Here is a 19,962-nt window from a genome sequence, read left to right on the forward strand (position 1 = left end):
ATATTTTTTTTTCCAAGTACATGTAAACACAAAAAACGTGTCAATTTTTAAAAAAATACATAATTATCCTTTTTTTTTTTAAAAAGTTATTACAATTTTCACACTTGTCATTTGAGCTATTTTAGACTCCTACTTTCAGTTTTTTTTATGGGAGTGTTTTCAGTAGACTCTCCTCATCATCAAAGACAACATTAAAGTGACAAGTAAGATCTCTATCTATACCAAGCTGATAACACAAGATTCAGCATCCACAATAAGCTGATCCTGCTCACCCTCTTCACAATGAACTTTGCACACGCTCATTAGATGCTTCAGTACAAAAGATTGAAGTTTGTCAGAGTCTGTTTATTGTGGCTAATGAACGTGTATTGTTTCCTGAAACAGCAGGAGCTTAAAGACATTGCACCACAAATAAAAGTATATTTTAATCAACAGATCTTGGAATAAAAAAAAACTCCACAATTGGATGCGTTTAAAAAAAAAAAAAAAAATGTTCCTGTGCTGAGATAATCTTATAAATGTGCCCCTGCTGTGTACTGTGTAATGGCTGTGTCCGACGGTACAGGGATATGGTCTGGTCATACCACATCTACTGGGCAGGGGGAAGCAAAAGAGTGTACAGACATTTCAGCACAGGATCACAGACGATTCTTTCTTTGACGTAACATTTTGTTTAAAACCAGGTAGAGAAATGTTTCACTCACAAAAAGAATGAGCGGTGATCCCCTGCTGTCTTGTCTGTATACTCTTTTGCTTCCTCCCCTGCCCAGGAGCTGTGGTTTGATCAGACCATGCTCCTGCAGGGTCAGACACGGCCATTACACAGTACACAGCAGGGGCACATTTATAAGATTATCTCAGCACAGGAACATTTTATTTAAACATCCAATTGTGGAAATTATTATTATTCCAAGATCTGTTGATTAAAATATAATTTTTGTTTGTGGTACAACCCCTTTAAGAGTCTAAAAAGGCTCCTGTGGAGAGTGTGGGAATTGCAAGATTTCTATTTTTAACATAGAGGGAAACAAATCAATGAGATTATATTAATACACCCAAACATACATGCTTTTTGTATCACAGGCCATGTTTTAGCTACAATACTAGTGATGAGGGAATGTGCTGGGATAAAGTGTTATCCGCCCATGCTGGTTAGGTAACAAGAGTATCTTCGGCGTGCTTGAATAATATGTTCCCTGCGGCTGCATGTTTCGCGGATGTTTGACAGGAGCAACACATGCTGGAATTGGCTGTCTGTTAGACAATCCCTCCATAAGTTTCGACTGTCGAACATCCGCAGGGACTCGAACATAGTTTTCGAGCACGCCAAAGTCACCCGGTTAGCACCTAAGCATGGTGGATAACACCTTATCCCAGCACATTCGCACTTAACTATACAATATCTAACATTTTTGTATTATAGGTAAAAGCAACTGTTTCTTTATTTACCCAAAACAATCTCACAAAATTTGGCGTGAAAATAGTTTATTAAAAACAAATCTGTAAAGTTTTCAAGGGTCTTAAAGATGCTACCAAAATGTTCTCATTCATACTCCTTACGGTTCCCAAGTGACCCCCTACCAAACTTCTCTCTTCTGCATCAGGAAGAAATTCTGGACGAACATTTCTAACTGGATAGAAAAATTGTCTTTCTGGAATAAAGCCTTGTCATTTCCTAATGAAACCCTTCCTATCAGGGTCGAACCAGTGTCTTTGGCTTGAATTCTTTTATTTCAAAATTAAATGTGGGACCCTCAAGTAGCCAAAGAGGAAAAAACAAACAAAAAATCTTTGAATTGATGGGTTGAAAGCAAGACCAGACTTCAGTTATAGTGTTGGCAAAAGCGGTCTTTTTGTCCTATAGGATAACGCTAGCTTTTTCTCTCTATCCAAATCTAAGAATCACACAAAATTTGTTACGAAAATATAGTTTATTAAAAACACACCCTAATGTTTTCAAGGGCTAATAGGTGCTTCTCCCATTAAAACAAAAAAAAAAAATCTGTAAACTTTTTAAAGATATTTAAAAAGTTTCAGCAAAACTTAGGAGGCTTGATTTTTTTTTTTAATAACATGTTGGAGTTTTTCGTAACTATTTAAGTAGAAGGAAAGCCAATTAGTTTAAAGTTCTCGAGAAACTATTACAGGATAGGATACAGCGGAAGCGAATATTTTACAGCATATTGTACAACTGAAGCTCTACACAACAAAATGTAATCCCCACCCCTAGTTAAGTCCTAGCGTGCAGCTTATGTCGATCCAGATTCAGTTTTTACTGGATCAGAGGATGGCGGAGTAGTAGAGGGCTTCTCCTCAGTAGGTTTCTGCTCTTTAGGCTCATCTTTCTTTTTCTCTGGATTTTCAAGTTTAACCTTTACAGGCTCATGGTTTTCATTTATACTTTGCTTTCGACCGTCCGGGAAATCAAGTAGTACTCTTCTGGGCTCACTCCGTTCACGGCCTGCTGACCACCTATGTCTCTCCTCACTTTCCCTATGTCTATCACGGTCAGGACTTCCTCTGCCCCAGTTTCTTCTACCACGTCCTGGTCGCTCATGATCCCGATCATCAAATCGGCTACCAAAATGTTCTCGTTCATCCTCATTACGGTTCCCAAAAGGCCTTCTACCAAACCTCTCTCTTTCTCTGTCAGGATGAAAACCTGGACGGTCATTTCTATCTGGATGGAAACCTTGTCTCTCTGGATTAAAGCCTTGTCGTTCGGGATGAAAACCTGGCCTGTCGGGGTGGAAACCCTGCCTATCGGGGTTAAATCCTGGTCTGTCTGGCTGAAACTCTGGCTCTTCTTCCATTTCAGGATTGAAAGCTTGATCTTCCTCCATCTCTGGATTAAACTCAGGGCCCTCCTCCATCTCAGGATCAAATCCATCCTCAGCCTCCGGCTGAAACCTAATTCTTTCATTTCTATCAGGATTAAATCCATGCCTCTCACCTCTTTCAGGATTAAACCCATGTCTGTCAGGATTAAATCCACGCCTATCATTTCTAAATGGCCTGCCTTCTTCTGGCCCCCCACGTCCTCCCTGCCTTCCAAAGTGTCCTGGAGGTGGAAAAGGACCTCTCATCCCATGTGGTGGCATTCCAAAACCACCTTGCCCAAGAGAAGGACCTCTTTGAGCCATGTGAGGCATCATTGGTCTATGTGGCATTCCAGAAAATCTTTGCATGTGATGTGTTGGTACTCCAGGTGGCCTTTGTAGTGGTATAAGCCCTGGCCTAGCTCCCAGAAGACCTGTAGATGGACTGTGTAATACAGGTCCTGGTGAAGTTCCCGTCGAAGGCCTCTGGGGTGGACCAGTTTGAGGAGCCTGAGACTGAATAGGGGGACCTTGGGATGATCCTTGTGATGAACCTGAAGTACTTTGTGGAGGTCCCTGCGGTGAATCTTGGGATGGGTTTGGAGGCCCTTGTGGTGGGCCAGGAGGCCCTTGATGTGATCCAGGAGGCCCTTGATGAGATCCAGGAGGCCCTTGATGTGGTCCAGGAGGCCCTTGATGTGGTCCAGGAGGCCCTTGATGTGGTCCAGGAGGCCCTTGATGTGGTCCAGGAGGGCCTTGATGTGGTCCAGGAGGGCCTTGATGTGGTCCAGGAGGCCCCTGATGTGGTCCAGGAGGCCCTTGATGTGGTCCTGGTCCAGGAGGCCCTTGATGTGATCCAAGAGGCCCTTGATGTGGTCCAGGAGGCCCTTGATGTGGGCCAGGAGGACCCTGATTTATGCCTTGTGTAGTACCTGTCTGGGGTCCCTGTGGAGGTCCACCCTGCGAAGCACCTGAAATAAAAAAAAAAAGAAAAAAAAAAAGACCATTATTAGAAAAGTCTATGCATAAATGACAATGCAAAATGAAGATTCATACAAAAAGGTGTTTTCTAGCAAAGTACATATTTTGACAACACTATAATGCATTCCTTTGGCAGATAGAACTATAGTTATATATTGGCTGATAAGCAAAAGAGTAAGATAAATGAACAATAGAAAGCTGAAAAAAACCACTGCAAATCCCAGACAAATGCTCAAAAAATGTTATCAAAAATGTAATCTGAACGTTATCCTAACCCAATAATTCAATCGATAACTCAATTATGAGACTCTGCAAATACCAGAACGTGATGCTGCGCCATATTGTTCAACGTTTACAAGTAAGACCATCTTAACTCAAGTATGGCACACTGTCAGATATCTTTGTAACATTAGAAGTCTGGTTGGTCAGAATGTCACATTGCCTAGGTTGGTATCACCACCACCAACCCAACCACAAAATGGTATAATGGAAACATTCCTGTCTTAGCTACATGACAAATTGGGTTACTTTGCACATACATTATATTATTGGTCTGCTACGGATTCCGATTTACCACTTTTATTTAAGCAGAAAGCTGCATTCACAATTGGACAAGCATCAGAGCTGAAATCCTCCCATTATTCCATACTGGCTCAATATCGGCAGATCTTGGTAGTAGAAGTGTAGGGTTTCCATTAGGAATAGTAAAGTGACCTCATTAAGGGGGTGAACGCTTTTACTGCAGTATGGGAATAGTACTAAGTGAATGCAGCTCTGGTGTAGAATTACAAAATTCTGCTGTATTTACAAAGTTACATTTCTATAAATTATATAGATGAAGATGCGACACTAAGATTGGGTCTCTAACAATTGCACATGATAAGTGAAGGAGCTCGACCGTGGAAAAAAAACAAACAAACCTTCACATAGTTACCCTCGTATTACTATCAAATTATTGGCCAAGGTTCAAACAATATTTAAATTGCAATTACACAAGACAAAACCGAGTAATTGATACAGGAGAAAAAGGAGTATCTGTTTAGTAGATGTTATCCATAAAGTAAAGTTACACATAGAATTTTAGTAAAAAAAAAAAACACAAAAACACAAAAACTCATCAAATTACATAAAATCAGAAGGGAACCAAAAGGGCTGTCAATTGTGTGCTCACAAAATAAAAAAAGTAAGATGTATAAAAGCAGGAATATAACTACAATTTACATGATTGCCAAAAACAGTAAGGCTGTCTCATCCATGTTGTAGACCATTCAACCGATCACATGACCTGAAGAACGTTTCGCATTACATGGCTTCCTCAGGGAAGCCTTATTAAAACTAAAGGCTTAGACATAAGTTGGCGCATTGGCCAAAAATCTAATATATATACGGAGGCCATCAGAAAGTCCCGCTGATGAGAAAATGCAGGATGGTCTATGTTAGATATGCCCAATCCTTTGTCCATGCACTAAATAAGCTGCTTCAATTTCATGTGTTCTTGGGCTAATGAGAATAGATACTGGACAAGCGAACGAGTACCTTACAACTTTCTGGCTATTATAAGGCTTTACTATCATATATTTATACACCTACAATCCAAATACCCCAGAAATGCTAGTAATAAAGTCCAAAAATGTGTAAAGAGAACTAGTAACCCCATTTCAAAGATGATCTCGAAACATCTCATTGGTTGAGGAGGGCATCTTCCCTTAAAATTTATTTACACTGCTATACTTTCGTGAACGAGTGCCCCTAGGATCATTTGTTTCATAACCGTGCAGTTGAAACAGACTCCCGAACACCTGATGAATGAGCGAAACACTAATTCCTTGGGTGAAATGATCTTTTATGAAGTCTTTTTTTGCAGCGACGCATTTTTTGCAGAAAGTTCAGTGCCCATCTGAAGTCTGTGTAAACAGGATATTAAACAACTGGCAATTGTGTAAATGCACATTTGGCTGAACAGATTTGTGTTCCATATAAAAGGGATTGAGGAGTATCAGAAAGTCTACCAAGAAAGAGTCTTCCTATAGTTTTTTAAATGGTTTACTCCCTTTCCGATTAAATCAAAGGTGTCTGCAATGCAGGGGTCCTGAATCTGCTCATGATTTACGCAGTACGATTCATCCTACAGGCTTTCTAAAAAAGCAATAAAATCAAACTACGGTTAAATTTTTTAAAAAAATGTTCTAAAGTTACGCTAGAACAATGGAAGCTCTTCTTAATAATTTGTGTATGAATAGATCTTCACTTCCGAACAATCCGCTCCACAGTATAACTCCATGAACTTTATTTATCAACAGTGAGCACATCATAGTTTTCTGGGGCAAGTAACAAGGCCGAAATCTCAAGATTCTGCTGGGTTCAGTCCCTGCATCTTTATAGGGATTTAATCCATTACTAGTCTTGAATAAAAGTAAAGTAAGTTGCACTTTTCCGACGGAGGCCATTACAGTGATGTCCTCATAAAAGTTATTTGTAAACAAACCATTTGTCATTTATGCCAACTTTTGTTACAAGTTACAGAACTTTATTCTACAGGTTAGCACAATTCAGGCAATTTCAAATGTATGATGGGGTTTTTCAATTTTACTACTTTTGCACAATAAAAAGTACAATATTTGTATTCGTGTAGTCATTGTGGGAGCGGTAAGTTTTTTTTCTTAAAGGATGTATTAGTATTTCAATGGTATCACTATGGGATACATAGCACTTCTTGACCAATTTTTTATTCCATATTTTTTCATAAGGTTGCAGTTATTGTGGATGGTAAATAATGTGATCATTTTATAGCTCAAATTGTTAGTCATGGTGATACGAATAAGAACTTTTTGATAATCCTTTTTTTTTCCCCTAATTTTTTTGGCTATATTGATGTAAAAAAAAAAAAAAAAAAAAAAAGTAAGGGCTCTTGGACGAAGAGGGGTAAAAAAAATAAATCTTATGCCTCTTGGAAGAAAGGGTGGGTGGAATTAAAAGAAAGTTATGCCTCTTGGAAGAAGGTTGGGTTAAAAAAAAAAAAAAGTTATGGCTCTTTGAAAAAGGGGGTAAAAAAAAAAGTTATAGCTCTTGGAGTAAGAAGAGGGGCAAAAAAAGTTATGGATGTAGGAAGAAGGGTAGGGGTGTCAAAAAACAAAACAAAAACACTGATTGAAATGAAAAATTGGCCATTCATAAAGGTGTTAAAAGTCAATGGAAAGTTTCCTTCTGTTCCTGTGCCCTTTAGTGTGTACGTTAGATGTGAATCCAAGGTTTTTACAAATAGATGTAGCATAATTATTTCTTGAATCTGTTAAGGTCCAGTATTTGTACTGGGAACAAATGTTATTCATCTGCCCAGGGTTGTCTGATCCATGTGACACACAGCGTGATTAACCAACAGTTTTCATTTCACAGTCACAGGAAATTAACACTGGATCATCAGCTTGGAAGTCCTAATGTTATACAAGGGGAAACAACAAATGTGAATGTTCCGCCGACTCCACACATCCGCATTTCACCGTGTCCTAACCACAATTTCTGGCCCTGCTGCAGGTCTCCTGATGCAAGCGATCAGCCTCAAACATAAGTGATCGGAGCCGGCATTAGGTGACCCCATACATGGACCGCGAAGCCATAGGGCGCATAAATTGGACCACAGTGCATGGGCTGGCCGGTGGCTCCCCTGACCCGAGCGCGACAGCTTCATGTATTTCTATGTAGCTGCCAAGCTCGGGTCCGGAGACCTACCGGCCTCTCTGTGCACTGCGGTCCGATTTCTATGTCCGTCTGACTGCGCTCTTATACAATACTCTTGTTATAAATGTGACGTTTGTCTACAAATAAGTAATTGAATCTACTGTGAATGCAACTGGCAAAAAAAATTAAATAAATAACTTCCAGCTCTTGTTTGGGTCATCCCATAAACTCCGTTAACCTTGGTGTTTCCACTGATACAAAAGAACAGGGGTTTCAAAGTCCCCTGGGTAAATGTAATAATAGGGCAGCACGGTGGTTCAGTGGTTAGCACTGCAGTGTTGGAGTCCTGGGTTCAAATCCCACCAACATTTGCAAGGAGTCTGTATGTTCTCCCCGTGTTCCTGTGGGTTTCCTCCGGGTTCTCCGGTTTCCTCCCACATTCCAAAGACATACTGATAGGGAATTTAAATTGTGAGCAACATCGGGGACAACGGTGATAATGTTTGTAAATATGTCAGCGCTATGTAAAATAGAGATTATTATTTATACTGCAGGCAACTTTTATAGAAAAAAAAGCGTCACCTTTATAGGGTAACTGGTCAGAATAAAAAAATTCAATATTTTAGAATATTTTTCATAGATTCTGTCACTTTTTTGCAAAAATATAATTTTTCTTATATAAATAATAAGTATTTTGTTACACTTTTCTTTTAAAATATATTCAATATTGCGACAACTGGTCTAACTTTAAATTAACTCCTTCATGACCTTGGGGTTTTCGCATTTGTTTTTTTTTTTGCTCCATGTCTTTCCAGAGCCATAACTTTTTTTTATTTTTTTGGGTCAATATGGCCATGTGAGGGCTTATTTTTTGTGGGACGATTTGTACTGGAAAAAGGGAAAAAAAAATTCCAAGTGCGGTGAAATTGTAAACAAAGTGCAATTCCACAATTGTTTGTTTTTTTTGTTACCATGTTCACTAAATGCTAAAACTGACCTGACATTAGGATTCTCCAGGTCACTACAAGTTTGTGGATATCAAATCTGTACAGGTGTTTTTTTTATTTTCGTGGTGGAAAAAAAATATCCAAAGTTGTCAAAAAGCAAAAAAAAACAAATGGCGCCATTTTCCAAGATCTCGGGTTGGGTGAGGGCTTATTTTCTGCACGCCAAGCTGACATTTTGAATGATACCATTTTGGGGTAGATACAATCTTTTGCTCTCCTGTTATTGCAATGTTGGAGACCAAAAACAAACCCTTAATTCTGGTGTTATGTCATTTACAGATTGGATTATTTTTATATTATGATAGATGGGGCGATTCTGAACACAGCAATACCTAATGTGTAATTTTTTTTAATTTTAAACGGGGGTAAGGGAGGTGATTTGAACTTAATTTTATTTTTTTACATGCTTCTATAGTCTCCATGGGAGGCTAGGATCTGTGATCATCCGATCGTTGCAGCCCTACTATGTGTAGCTAAAATGATCATCTGCTATGAGAACCAACCATAGGGCGGCTCATAGCAGATCCGCCCTGATAACCACAGGGGTCTTCTGCAGACCCTGGATTGTCTTGCCAACCCACAGGCGCCTTAGGGTCATGTGACAGGGGCCCTGATGAGCACGATTAGGGACACGCTTGTGGCCATGTTAAATGCCGCTGTCGGGAGATTGACCACAGCATTTAACAGCTGAGGGTGGCTCACGATTCCACCCGCGGCTGTTGGGGGGCACATGTCAGCTGATGAAAGCATGCGGGCTCAGCGCAAGAGCCTGTATTGAGTGCAGGGACATGACCTATGACATATATAGGGAAACGGTCAGCAAGTTTTTGCCATGCAGTCTGAGAGCAGCATGATTTAGGGGCAGAGACCCCGATTCCTGCGATGTGTCACTTAGTTTGCTGGATGCAGCAGTTTTGATAGAATCCTGTTTTTTTTTTTTCAGCTGCCGATCTAGCGGTGCTCAGAATGCCTAGCTCTGTATAACCCCGCCCACACCACTGATTGACAGAAAGCAGCTAATCAGTGGAGGGTTGGACCAGGAGGCATGAGACACCTAGTCCTGTAGTGATAATCTCCTGTTGATAAAACACAGATTTTATTGAAACAGCAAAACACAGACTAGTACGTGACATCAAAGGATTAAGGGTCTCAGCCCCTACATCATGCTGCTCTCACAATATATGGTAAAAAAAACTACTCACAGATCCCTGAATCGTGCTGCTGTCAGATTACATAGCAAACAAACCTGCTGACAGATTCCCTTTAAGAACTGGTTGGGACAATTGAGCTGCCAACAATAAAAATTTCCAGTAAAATGAAAAACAAAAAACAAAACAAGAACCATGGAAGGTTTATTTTTTATTTATTTTCTGTCTCTAGCTACTGAATTTCTCCAGTCCTCTGTTTAGGCATGGATCTCGTAGGCTTACATCAATGACATTCGTACTAATTCGTGTAGTCTTATGTTACATGTAAGTTTCTTAACACATTGTACATAAAAAGTAAAAAAACAAAACAAAATAAATCTGTAAATGTACCAAGATTGTGTCTCCTGTTACTACCGGTCATTAAATTACACTTGAAAGTCACAAAAGAACCAAATTAAAACCCAAGTGGCATTCGCTTAGTTCTCTACCGCTGCCGTCTTTCCCTGCGTGATCACAATCTTTCAAGGAAACCGCTTTCACCTGCAAAAGCACGTGGCCATGTCGATTGGTGTAACGGTCTTGCAGGTGAAACATTCATTTCTCTACAAAATTGCGCGATAACAGTGAAATGACAGCAATACGGGGAGGTTGCAGTTTCCCTCTGCAGTGTGTGATCGAAAAAAAAAAAAAATACATTATAGTTGTATCTTCTCTGTGCTGCCCATTCCGAGATTGCAATAAAATAATTTCCCATCACTTTTCACCCTTTACATGTAGGATTAGCGTAGCCATGCTATATCTATGGGCCCCATTGTCAATTCCTACAACTTACAAGCGCTGATCGTGGATACAAGTCCTTTAGACTTGCATTTACATGTAATAATCGTTTATTTTTTTCCGTGCTTTGCTTTCATCGTCTTGAGAATATCACGAGTGGATGATCAGACCAGGTTAGCAGAAAAATGGCGATCAGTGACAATCCAATTACCACTTGTTGTTTGCGCAGTGCACAGCGACCATTGATGTCCGCTCCGTCCATTATTTGGGCGACTATTACAATCAACTCACCTGAATGCGACCTTCAAGAGATCAACGTAAGGGATATTGAGGCATTGCATAGTAATACAGAAATTGTAGTTGGTTTTAAGCTAGTGTCATCAGCTATGGGAAATCTCGCAAATTGCCAGAACTCACAAACCGACTGATTGTCAAATCCCCTCCTACACATTGCATAGGGTTAGTTGGATATGTAGATATAAAATGTCGATCTAGTGTTGTACAATCTATTTTTCCATTTGTCTTTTTTTCTTGTTTAGTCCATAACAGTAAAGTTTTGGTTTTGACATTTTTTTTTTATCCAACACCTTTGGGAATTAAAACCATCCACACGTTACCAATAACTCAAGAGACTCTGCTAAGACAAGGCCTGCACGTCTTACCACTGTCATGTCCGAATGTAGACCTCCAAAAGGGATGTACAGCACTCAGAAAGGATCTAACAGCTGTGGGGGGTGTTTAGGAAGAGGGTGGAAGCTCTCCAGCTCCATGTTATGGGAGGTGGGTGCAATCCTTACACGTAGATGGAAACTGACAACACTTCTGAAGATTCTATTCGGAATAGGACATAGATACCATAATGACCGGGAAACACCAGGGCCAGACCATTACAGACCAGCATTACATTACAGACCAATTTTTGGAAAGCGTACGTAAGCCTTTTTTAACTTGTCATTTGAGTCCTTTAGAAATATGCACGGCAAAACTCAGCATGATGCATCTCTTCCTAGTCGGAGCTGGAACCATGCCTTCCTCCATGGACCATGAATGGAACCAACAAGTAGATTATGATTTGTTACACATGATCTACGAGACCAGCGGTAGATAAAAGAACATTTGTTTTCGTGCCATACGGCGGACTCAAATTGTACCCTTCCCATAATAGAGGGCATCTCAAATGTGACCACTTGATAGAATGTTGAAAGTTTAAATAACCATCAACTGAACAGATTAGCTTCTAACATCTCTCCTTAGCTGAATGTCTTAGGCTTCTTTCACGCTTGCGTCGTGTGACGTCCGTCGCAATGCGTCGTTTTGGGAAAAAAAATGGATCCTGCAAATATGCCCGCAGGATGCGTTTTTTGCCCATAGACTTGTATTGCCAACGGATTGCAACGTATGGCCATACATCGCATCCGTCGTGCACTGGATGCGTTGTGTTTTGGAGGACCGTCGTCACGAAAAAACGTTCAAGGGAATGTTTTTTCGTACGTCGTGTCCGCCATTTCCTACCGCACATGCACGGCCGGAACTCCATCCCCTCCTCCCCGAAACTTTACAATGTGCAGCGGATGCGTTGAAAAACGGCATCCGCTGCCCACGTTGTGCAAAATTTCACAACGTGCGTCGGTACATCGCACCGACGCTTAGCGAGGGATCCGTACCAATGCAAGTGTGAAAGAAGCCCTAGAGATAACGTTTCTCATGAAAGGGAAGCTGTAAGAAAATGACCTATTGCTTAAACCGGGCACTGGGGCTTCTTTAGACTCTAAATTCCTAATGTTGCAGGAAACAACACCTGAACATTAGCGCCACCAGTCAGACCCTGACCCGATCTTTTGCATTGAAGCGTCTAATGCATGATCCGGCCTGCCCTAAATGAGTAAGTTTTCAATATCAATTGCCTGATAATTTTACATAATTATTTTATTTTCTTCTAAATTCACATTTAAGTCCGTTTTGAAGCTATCGACATTTCCCACTTCCTCCCTACTGATTGAGAGCGCCCCCTTTCTTTTTGGGAGGAGTGGGGCACTTACATGAAATTAGTTTTTACCAAGTTTTTCATGAAGGTCATTTATGTTCTTGTACAAGTTAGTCATGTTACAAGTTATTCATCTCCTCTTGAGACTAAATTTTTTTTAACCTTTCCTCATGAAGATACTCCATGCCCCTCAGTGTTGTAGCTGTTTGCACATTTTCTTAACCCCTTCACGACATGCTCCGTATATTATATATATGGCGCATGTTGTGTGTCCCCCCTTTGAGCCCGGATCCTTTCTGGCACATGTCAGCTGATTTGATGAGATGACATGTGCCCCTAACAGCTGCAGGTGGAATAGACATCCACTTGAGGTTGTCAACATGTAGACTGTGAGCCCTTGCGGGCAGGGTCCAATCTCCTTCTGTACTTGTGTGTGCCTTGTTTTTGCTAATGTTTATTGTGCTTGTCTGTATTTGCCCCTTTTCCCATGTAAAGCGCCATAGGAAAAATGGCGCTATAAAAATGACTAATTATAATAACATATTAAATGACGCTGTCAATCTCTGACAGCAGCATTTAACATGCATTCGCCGGAAGCGCGTCATAAACCCACCAATCGGCGCCCATGTCATATGGCTCTGTGTAGCACAAGTGATCAGGAGATCGCAGCTTCAAGTCTTCTATGGAAACTACTGAAGCAAGTAAAAAAGTTATTAAAAAAAAAAAAATATAAAAAAAAAAATAGAAAAGTTCAAATCACCCCCTTTTGCCCCATTCAAAATAAAATAAAAATCTAATGTATTTGGTATTGTCGCATTCCGAATCGCCCGATCAAAATATTTAAAAAATTAATCCGATTGGTAAAGTGCGTAACAAAAAAAAAAGGCAGAATTATTGCAATGTTGTGACAACCAAAATAACATAACAGGCGGTCAAAACATCGTATCTATCCAATAATGGTATAGCTAAAAACATCAGCTCAGGGCACAAAAAATAAGCTCTCAAACAGGCCCAAGATTCAGAAAAGTAGAGACGCTATGGGTCTCAGATAATGTTTTTTTTTTTAAACAAGTATTTTTTTTCGGCATTTAAAAAAGAACATATACATAGTTGGTATCGGTGAACTCGTACTGGCAGATTAGTTTTAGCATTTGGTGAACATGGTTTAAAAAAATAAATAAATCAATCAATTGCACTTTTATTTTTTCAATTTAACCACACTTGGAATTTTTTTTGCCGTTTTCCAGTACATTATATGTTAAAATGAATAGTGTTGTTCAAAAGTACAACTCGTCCCGCAAAAAAAAAAAATTCCTTACACGACCATACTGATAGAAAAATAAAAAAGTTATGGCTCTGGGGAACAAAAGTAGCAAAAACCAAATGCCTTAAATGGAAACTGGCCCAGGGGTGAAGGGGTTAAATTCCACGGCCTTCTCTCTATGAACTGGTACCCAGAACTGAACTATATATTCCAGGCGAGGTGGCACTAACCCTTTGTAAAGTGTCAGTATTACGTTCCTGTCCAATAAGTCCATGCCTAAAAGGGTATTCCCATCTCCAAGATCCTATCCGAGTGTGTAGTAGGTGTAATAACAATAATTGCAAATCCCTCCAATTAGAAATGTAGTATAGTTCTTCTGATCCGCTTTGTTGCTTACCCCATGTGTAGGGCATTGCAGTAGCTTAGGTGTCCAGGGCGGTGTATTCTATTCCGGAGAAAGCTATTTGAGTACAGGCACGATCTCCTCCACTTTCCCTATAGGGAGGGGAATCAGTGGCACCTACACCTATCAGACATATACGTTCTATATGCCACAATACCACTATGGCTATAATGATCTTACATTTGACACCACACTTGAAACTCCATCAAAGCCGCAAAAATGGTATTCTGACCATCTCCGACTGAGCATTTAATTATAATGAGGCCAAGGCACTTGCTACTCAGTCTTTATATGTGGAGACACTAGACCATGGTTTACTACTCTGTTCATGTGCACCTTATAACGAAGACTGCCTAGTGCAGTCGAAACGCGTCAACTGGGTCATGTCAACCATGTACATTTTTCTTTTGTATGCACTATATTTTCTTTTGAAAAAGAAAATCCAGTCCTGTTGAGCCGGACTCCAATTTTTTCTATTTTCCTTGATGCGAGGCCGGTGTGTGAGCCCCAGGTGGATGAGTATAGAGCAACTGGGTGACCTGGAATTAAGTTTTTATATTAAAAACCATATGTATAAATCTAGTGTTGTCATTTCCACAACTCAACCTATAAAATATCAATTTGTGAAAACACTAAGACCCTTAAAATAAATTAATTTTGTGTTATGCTGCATGACGTTGACAGCTTTTTAAATGGAAGAGGCATTGTGCTGTATGAGGTTTCCCCCTTTCAATTTTTTTTTTTTTAACTAAAAATTGTCCTGGGACTAGTAATCACTAGTGAAGAGCGAACGTGCTTAGATAAGGAGTTATCCACCATGCTCGAGTGCCAACAAGAGTGACTTCAGCGTGCTCGAAAAATTTGTTTGGGTCCCCGTGGCTGCACGTCTCCCGGCTGTTTGACAGGTACAACAGATTCAGGCATTTCCTGTTTCTTAGATAGGGGCAACACATGCAGAGATTGTCTAACAACTGCGAGACATGCAGCCGCGGGGACTCGAACATATTATTCGAGCACGCCGAAGACACTTGATTAGCACCCAAGGATGGCGGATAACACCTTATCCCAGTAGGCTCGCTCATCACTGGTAATCGCCATAAAATCAGCTGGTACTCTTAGCATCTCAGGTTCTGCTGCTCCGGTCAGTGTGTCCAGGCAGCAACGATGAGGTAACTGCGATCAGAAACTCATGCCATCTACTGCGGAGCTCAGTGACATTATACACAATCACCAGAGCAGCCGATCTGGGGGAAGGCGACTACCAGCTGATTTTTAATATGGCCAGGACAAACTAGTAAAAATAAATGAAATTGAAAGGGAAAAGACCTCTTTAGTAAGTAGTTGCACTCACAATATAACAATTCTCATGCATCGTTTTCATAACTGTGCCCTGTACTATGCCTTGGGTTCTGCCAAGGGACCTAAAGCCAAAACTGGGCGATAGCATAATTCTTGTCAAAGGGGTGTGTACCTACGCAGCCTACATTTTTCAGCACTGATTATACAGTATCAGACTGTGCATGTAGGCATATTCATCTGGTAACACTTCACACTAATTGGAAGAACAGAAATGGCATAACACAATTATTTAAAAAAAAAAAATCTCCAGAATTCATATATTATAACGAACACTATTTACTATTAACAGACATTTCAGAAGATCCTCTTAAGTTCAGGGTGATTGGTTCTTCATAGAATGAGATCTCCAAGTATGTAATATGGTCGCAGTCACTTAATTAAAACAGTAGCCTGTCGTAGTTATGATTCAGGATGGAATGAACCCTGAAGAAACACTGCTCCAGAAACACGTCTCTCAACTGCCAGAGGAACTGTATGCTGGGCTTACATACTGGTGAGCTGACTCCGAAGGGTTGAGACAGGAGAAGAAATGAATCTTTTCCTCAACTGACAGAGCACCGAGGCAGGAGAAAAAAACCCTCTGAGCTCAGTCACCCGAGATTTACTTCTTCTACAGTATTGATAAGTGTGCTTACAATACAGCTCCTCTGTCAGTTGAGACAAGTCTTGGAAGCGGTTTTATTTCGAACTGCAGTCTGTCCTCACGTGACTAGGACGGAGGCAATTTTATCAAATTTTTGGAAGTCACCTGTAAGATATACCTCAAAATAGTTCCTAGTACTAGAAGCGCTTACCTGCTTTTCACTTTCTTCGGGCTTTCTTTGGTTTTGCTCAGTTACAGCTATAATGGGCGTATGACACGGCTAGTATTTTCTGAACTGGGAGTCACAAACCTATATGATTTCAGATGCCAGAAAATTGCGCATCATTGTGAATTTCTATAAGTTATTGCCAAATTATGTTTACATTGATTTGATTGCAGTCCTAATGCAACGGACCATGGGAATAATTTCCCTTTCCTTTCTACATTTGTTTATTGTCCACTTTTGAAGGCCTTGTGCGCTTTAGGAATCCAAGGTTTATGTCAGAGTAAATAGTTTACGAATAAAGAAAGGGTACGAATAAAATGTTACCTAATTAAAAGTGTCTCATTTCAAACTGGATCTTGACCACACTACATCTTTAGAATAAAAAAATGTGTTGCTAGATTAGTTTTGTGACATTTCTCCTAAAACGATTTGATTGTAGGAAACTTGATTACTCATGTTGGATGCCAACTATATAAAAGTAATTATCTAGTAACGGCATGTCAATTTCATACATTATCAACGTGTGATCGCTAGGGGCTTCACATTTGTTCTCCTCACTGGCTTTTAACAAAACCAAAAGAACCAGTTTACTATTAAACCGGCTTTTTCCATTGCCTTTACGCTTTAAAAATTAAACCAATATCAATTATTTGACCTTATTTCAGGGATATATCCAGCCAAATGTAAAGGCTTCCAAGCACCGCTGAACCCAAATGTGATGGTAACTGTATGCCTTTTATTTTCGAATGTCAGTCGTATGCAATGCAGAACTTTCTTAGCCATTAATTTAGAAGTCGGGAGTATATTTTCTGGGTAAAGCTCTTGATGGCGGTGCTGCTTAGTCCTTAAAGTGACAATCCATTTTAGCGCCACAATATGACTACGCATTTATGTACAAATCACTCTACTTGGTGACCTTTGTTCTTTTCTCTATGGAAGCTGGAGATCCAGCCCTCCGTCAACTATGATGTCCACTTTAAGTGGCATAGGGAGCAGCTGCAAGTCACAACCACATCTCCACAGCATAGGAAGGGCAAGGTGCAGACATGCCACTGCTCTGTCAACACCACAGTGGCGGCACAGTGGAAAATGGTAGCTAAGAAATATATAGTAACTTTTTAGTGCCAGGGAGGAGAGACCCAGGGCTTGGTTTCTACATCTGTTCACCCCTATCTGGTCACAAATTAGTGAATGAGCTTTAGTGAGGCTACACCATCGGTAAATAAATGAATCACTGTTCTTATACAGCCTGATAAGAAAAATCAGTTTTAAGGCAGGTCAAGCATACTCTTAGTCCATGAATGTCTGCACCCAAATATTTGCAGTTAATGTGTCACAAGACCATGACCTTGTACAAAAACACATTTCCATCTATGGTGAGGACCAATTCGAGGCTTCATTTGAATGTACATGGAATATTTAGCTTGATAGATTTCAAAGTCATAGCTCACTTCATATCTTCTTGCTTCTTCAGAGTCAGCAAGTTGTTTTATCCACGTTTTCATTCCTTCTGCTCAGTCATCGGCCATTGTTACCATGTGGGCTGGCAACCATCATGTTCAACACTTAACCTACTGGTGACAGCTGACTATGCTCACAAATTCAGAGTAATGTACAGCCAATTTGCCGTGTGTGTACATAGACACACACTTTTGATGGATAAACAGATTGTCCCTCTCCAATATGTCTTAAATCATAAGTGCTGGAACCAGTTACCAGCACATCACTTTTGGGGTTTTTCTATTGATATTTATGGGAGTTCTTATTTGGTCAGACAAAAAAAAAAAAAAAAAACCTTCAACACACTGGCACCTAAAAATCAGCAATTTTAAAAGCCCCCCCCTAATTACTATAACTAAACCCTACTCTTGCATCAAAACATACCCTGTATTTTCTGCTCACAAGTATGCAAAAATTAAAATATATATATATATATATATAAAAAAAAAAATCCCCCCCCCCCCCCCCATCACCCAAATCTTAATATATGACCACTGCCATATTGTCTATGAGCTAAGAGTTTGCACACTCCCATCTTTGTAATACACCTTTTTTATGCCATCTTCCTTCACTCCTAAACAGTAATAAGTTTTCTGAACCATCAAAGTTTCAATTTGGCCACCACTGGGATGTTTTTAGGCCGTAGATAGCTACATTTTTAAAAAGCAAATTATTCCTCACAGGCTTCTATCTAGCAAATGAAACTGAAATACAATGTATTCCCATTATCTCTTCATCAAAAGACTTCGTTTTGAAGTGGAGATTCTATATCGGAGAACAAATCTTTCCAACTCTTCGTAATCGTAACACTTTTATTATGCAGTGATCTCCTAAGGCTATTGATCTTTTAAAAAAGTGAAAAAAAAAGGTAATTGCTTTTACTAGATAGCATCGCATCAATAACCTCCATGTTAAAAGGTTATTCTCAGAATCACATTATTTTTCACAAACTGCAATAAATGCATACTTATTGTTATTACATAGACTAAGCCCAACATAACATTTATTTCCTGTACCTTTGTGTTTTTTTCATCTCTACAAGGTCTTCTGTGAAGTTTCGAATAGATGATTGGCCGTTTCTGCTCTTACACAGCTGACTTCATTTCCCAGCAGCACCTTGCTTCTTCTCAGTGCTGCAGAGCCCCATTCCTTAGTGCTCCTGAGTAACCCCACTAAGATAATCTTAATGAATTTTTATTTCTACATCTGCTCCTGTACATCGTATCACTTAATGAACTTGGCTGATGCTTTATGTTTTAGGCAACAGTTCCACTCTAAAGCTACTTTCACACTAGAGTCGTGCACTGTGAAAGCGCCGCACAACGGTGGCAGCGGATGCAGTCTTACAACGCATCCGCTGCCCCATTGTGATGTGCGGGGATGGAAAAGACGGTCACGACGCACACAAAAAAAACGCTACATGTAACTTTTTTGTGGCGACGGTCCGACTCAACACGACGCAACCGTTGCACGACGGTTGCGACGTGTGGCAATGCGTCGCTAATGCAAGTCTATGGAGAAAAAACTCATCCTGCAAGCAATTTTGCAGGATGCATTTTTTCTACAAAACGACGCATAGCGACGTGCAGTGCACGACGCTAGTGTGAAAGTAGCCTTACTGGTTTTTGTATTTACCCAATCAATTGGGTGTGTCTGGTTTTTAGATGGTTTCTCTATTTAAGTCAGGTCTGTTACTCTATTCACACGTTTAAGGTCAGTTCTATGCATGTCCAAAAAGGGTCTTTTTTTTTTTCCTTAATGTAAAATTTTTAATGCACCTGGAACCTTTTATGATGTGCTAATTGTTGTCGTTTTATATCCAAACGCTAGAGGCCTTAGTTTGCTTCATACTGATGTAGATGGCTGAAGATAAAGGTCAAGAAGAGACCTGTGCAGGAACATAGAATGTATTCTACTAGTAGAAGCTCAATGTCTGTGCTGGAGGAAGAGCAACATGGTGTTGGCAGGAAACCAGCTGAGACTGCACATGATTGACCAGGAACACAGATTACTGCAGGACGGTTTCAATACCCAACTGGAGGGTATATAGGGCCGAGAGGGTTACCTTTAAAAGGTGTGATTTGTGCAAAACAGGTCAGATTTAAAAATGAGCTATAATGGTAAAAAATTAATACATTGTAATACCACATTTTTATATAGGGTTATTCCCAAAATAAAGAAAAAGTGATACATGAACGGATTCACTATTGCCAACAGATCACGTCCTTATTTGGAG

General features: G+C 40.0%; 1 protein-coding gene across 1 annotated transcript in view; it reads right to left on the minus strand.

The window, feature by feature from the left end:
• Positions 1 to 1,471: 1,471 nt before the first annotated feature.
• The window catches only part of SCAF4 (SR-related CTD associated factor 4), a 147,812-nt gene continuing 129,321 nt past the window's right edge, over positions 1,472 to 19,962 (minus strand). Inside the window, exon 20 of the mRNA XM_077293971.1 lies at positions 1,472 to 3,790. Coding sequence (XP_077150086.1) covers positions 2,250 to 3,790 — 1,541 coding nt within the window. The 3' untranslated portion in view covers positions 1,472 to 2,249. The remainder of the gene's footprint in view (positions 3,791 to 19,962) is intronic.

Source organism: Ranitomeya variabilis, chromosome 3 (assembly GCF_051348905.1).
Source record: "Ranitomeya variabilis isolate aRanVar5 chromosome 3, aRanVar5.hap1, whole genome shotgun sequence".
Classification (NCBI taxonomy): Eukaryota; Metazoa; Chordata; class Amphibia; order Anura; family Dendrobatidae; genus Ranitomeya; species Ranitomeya variabilis.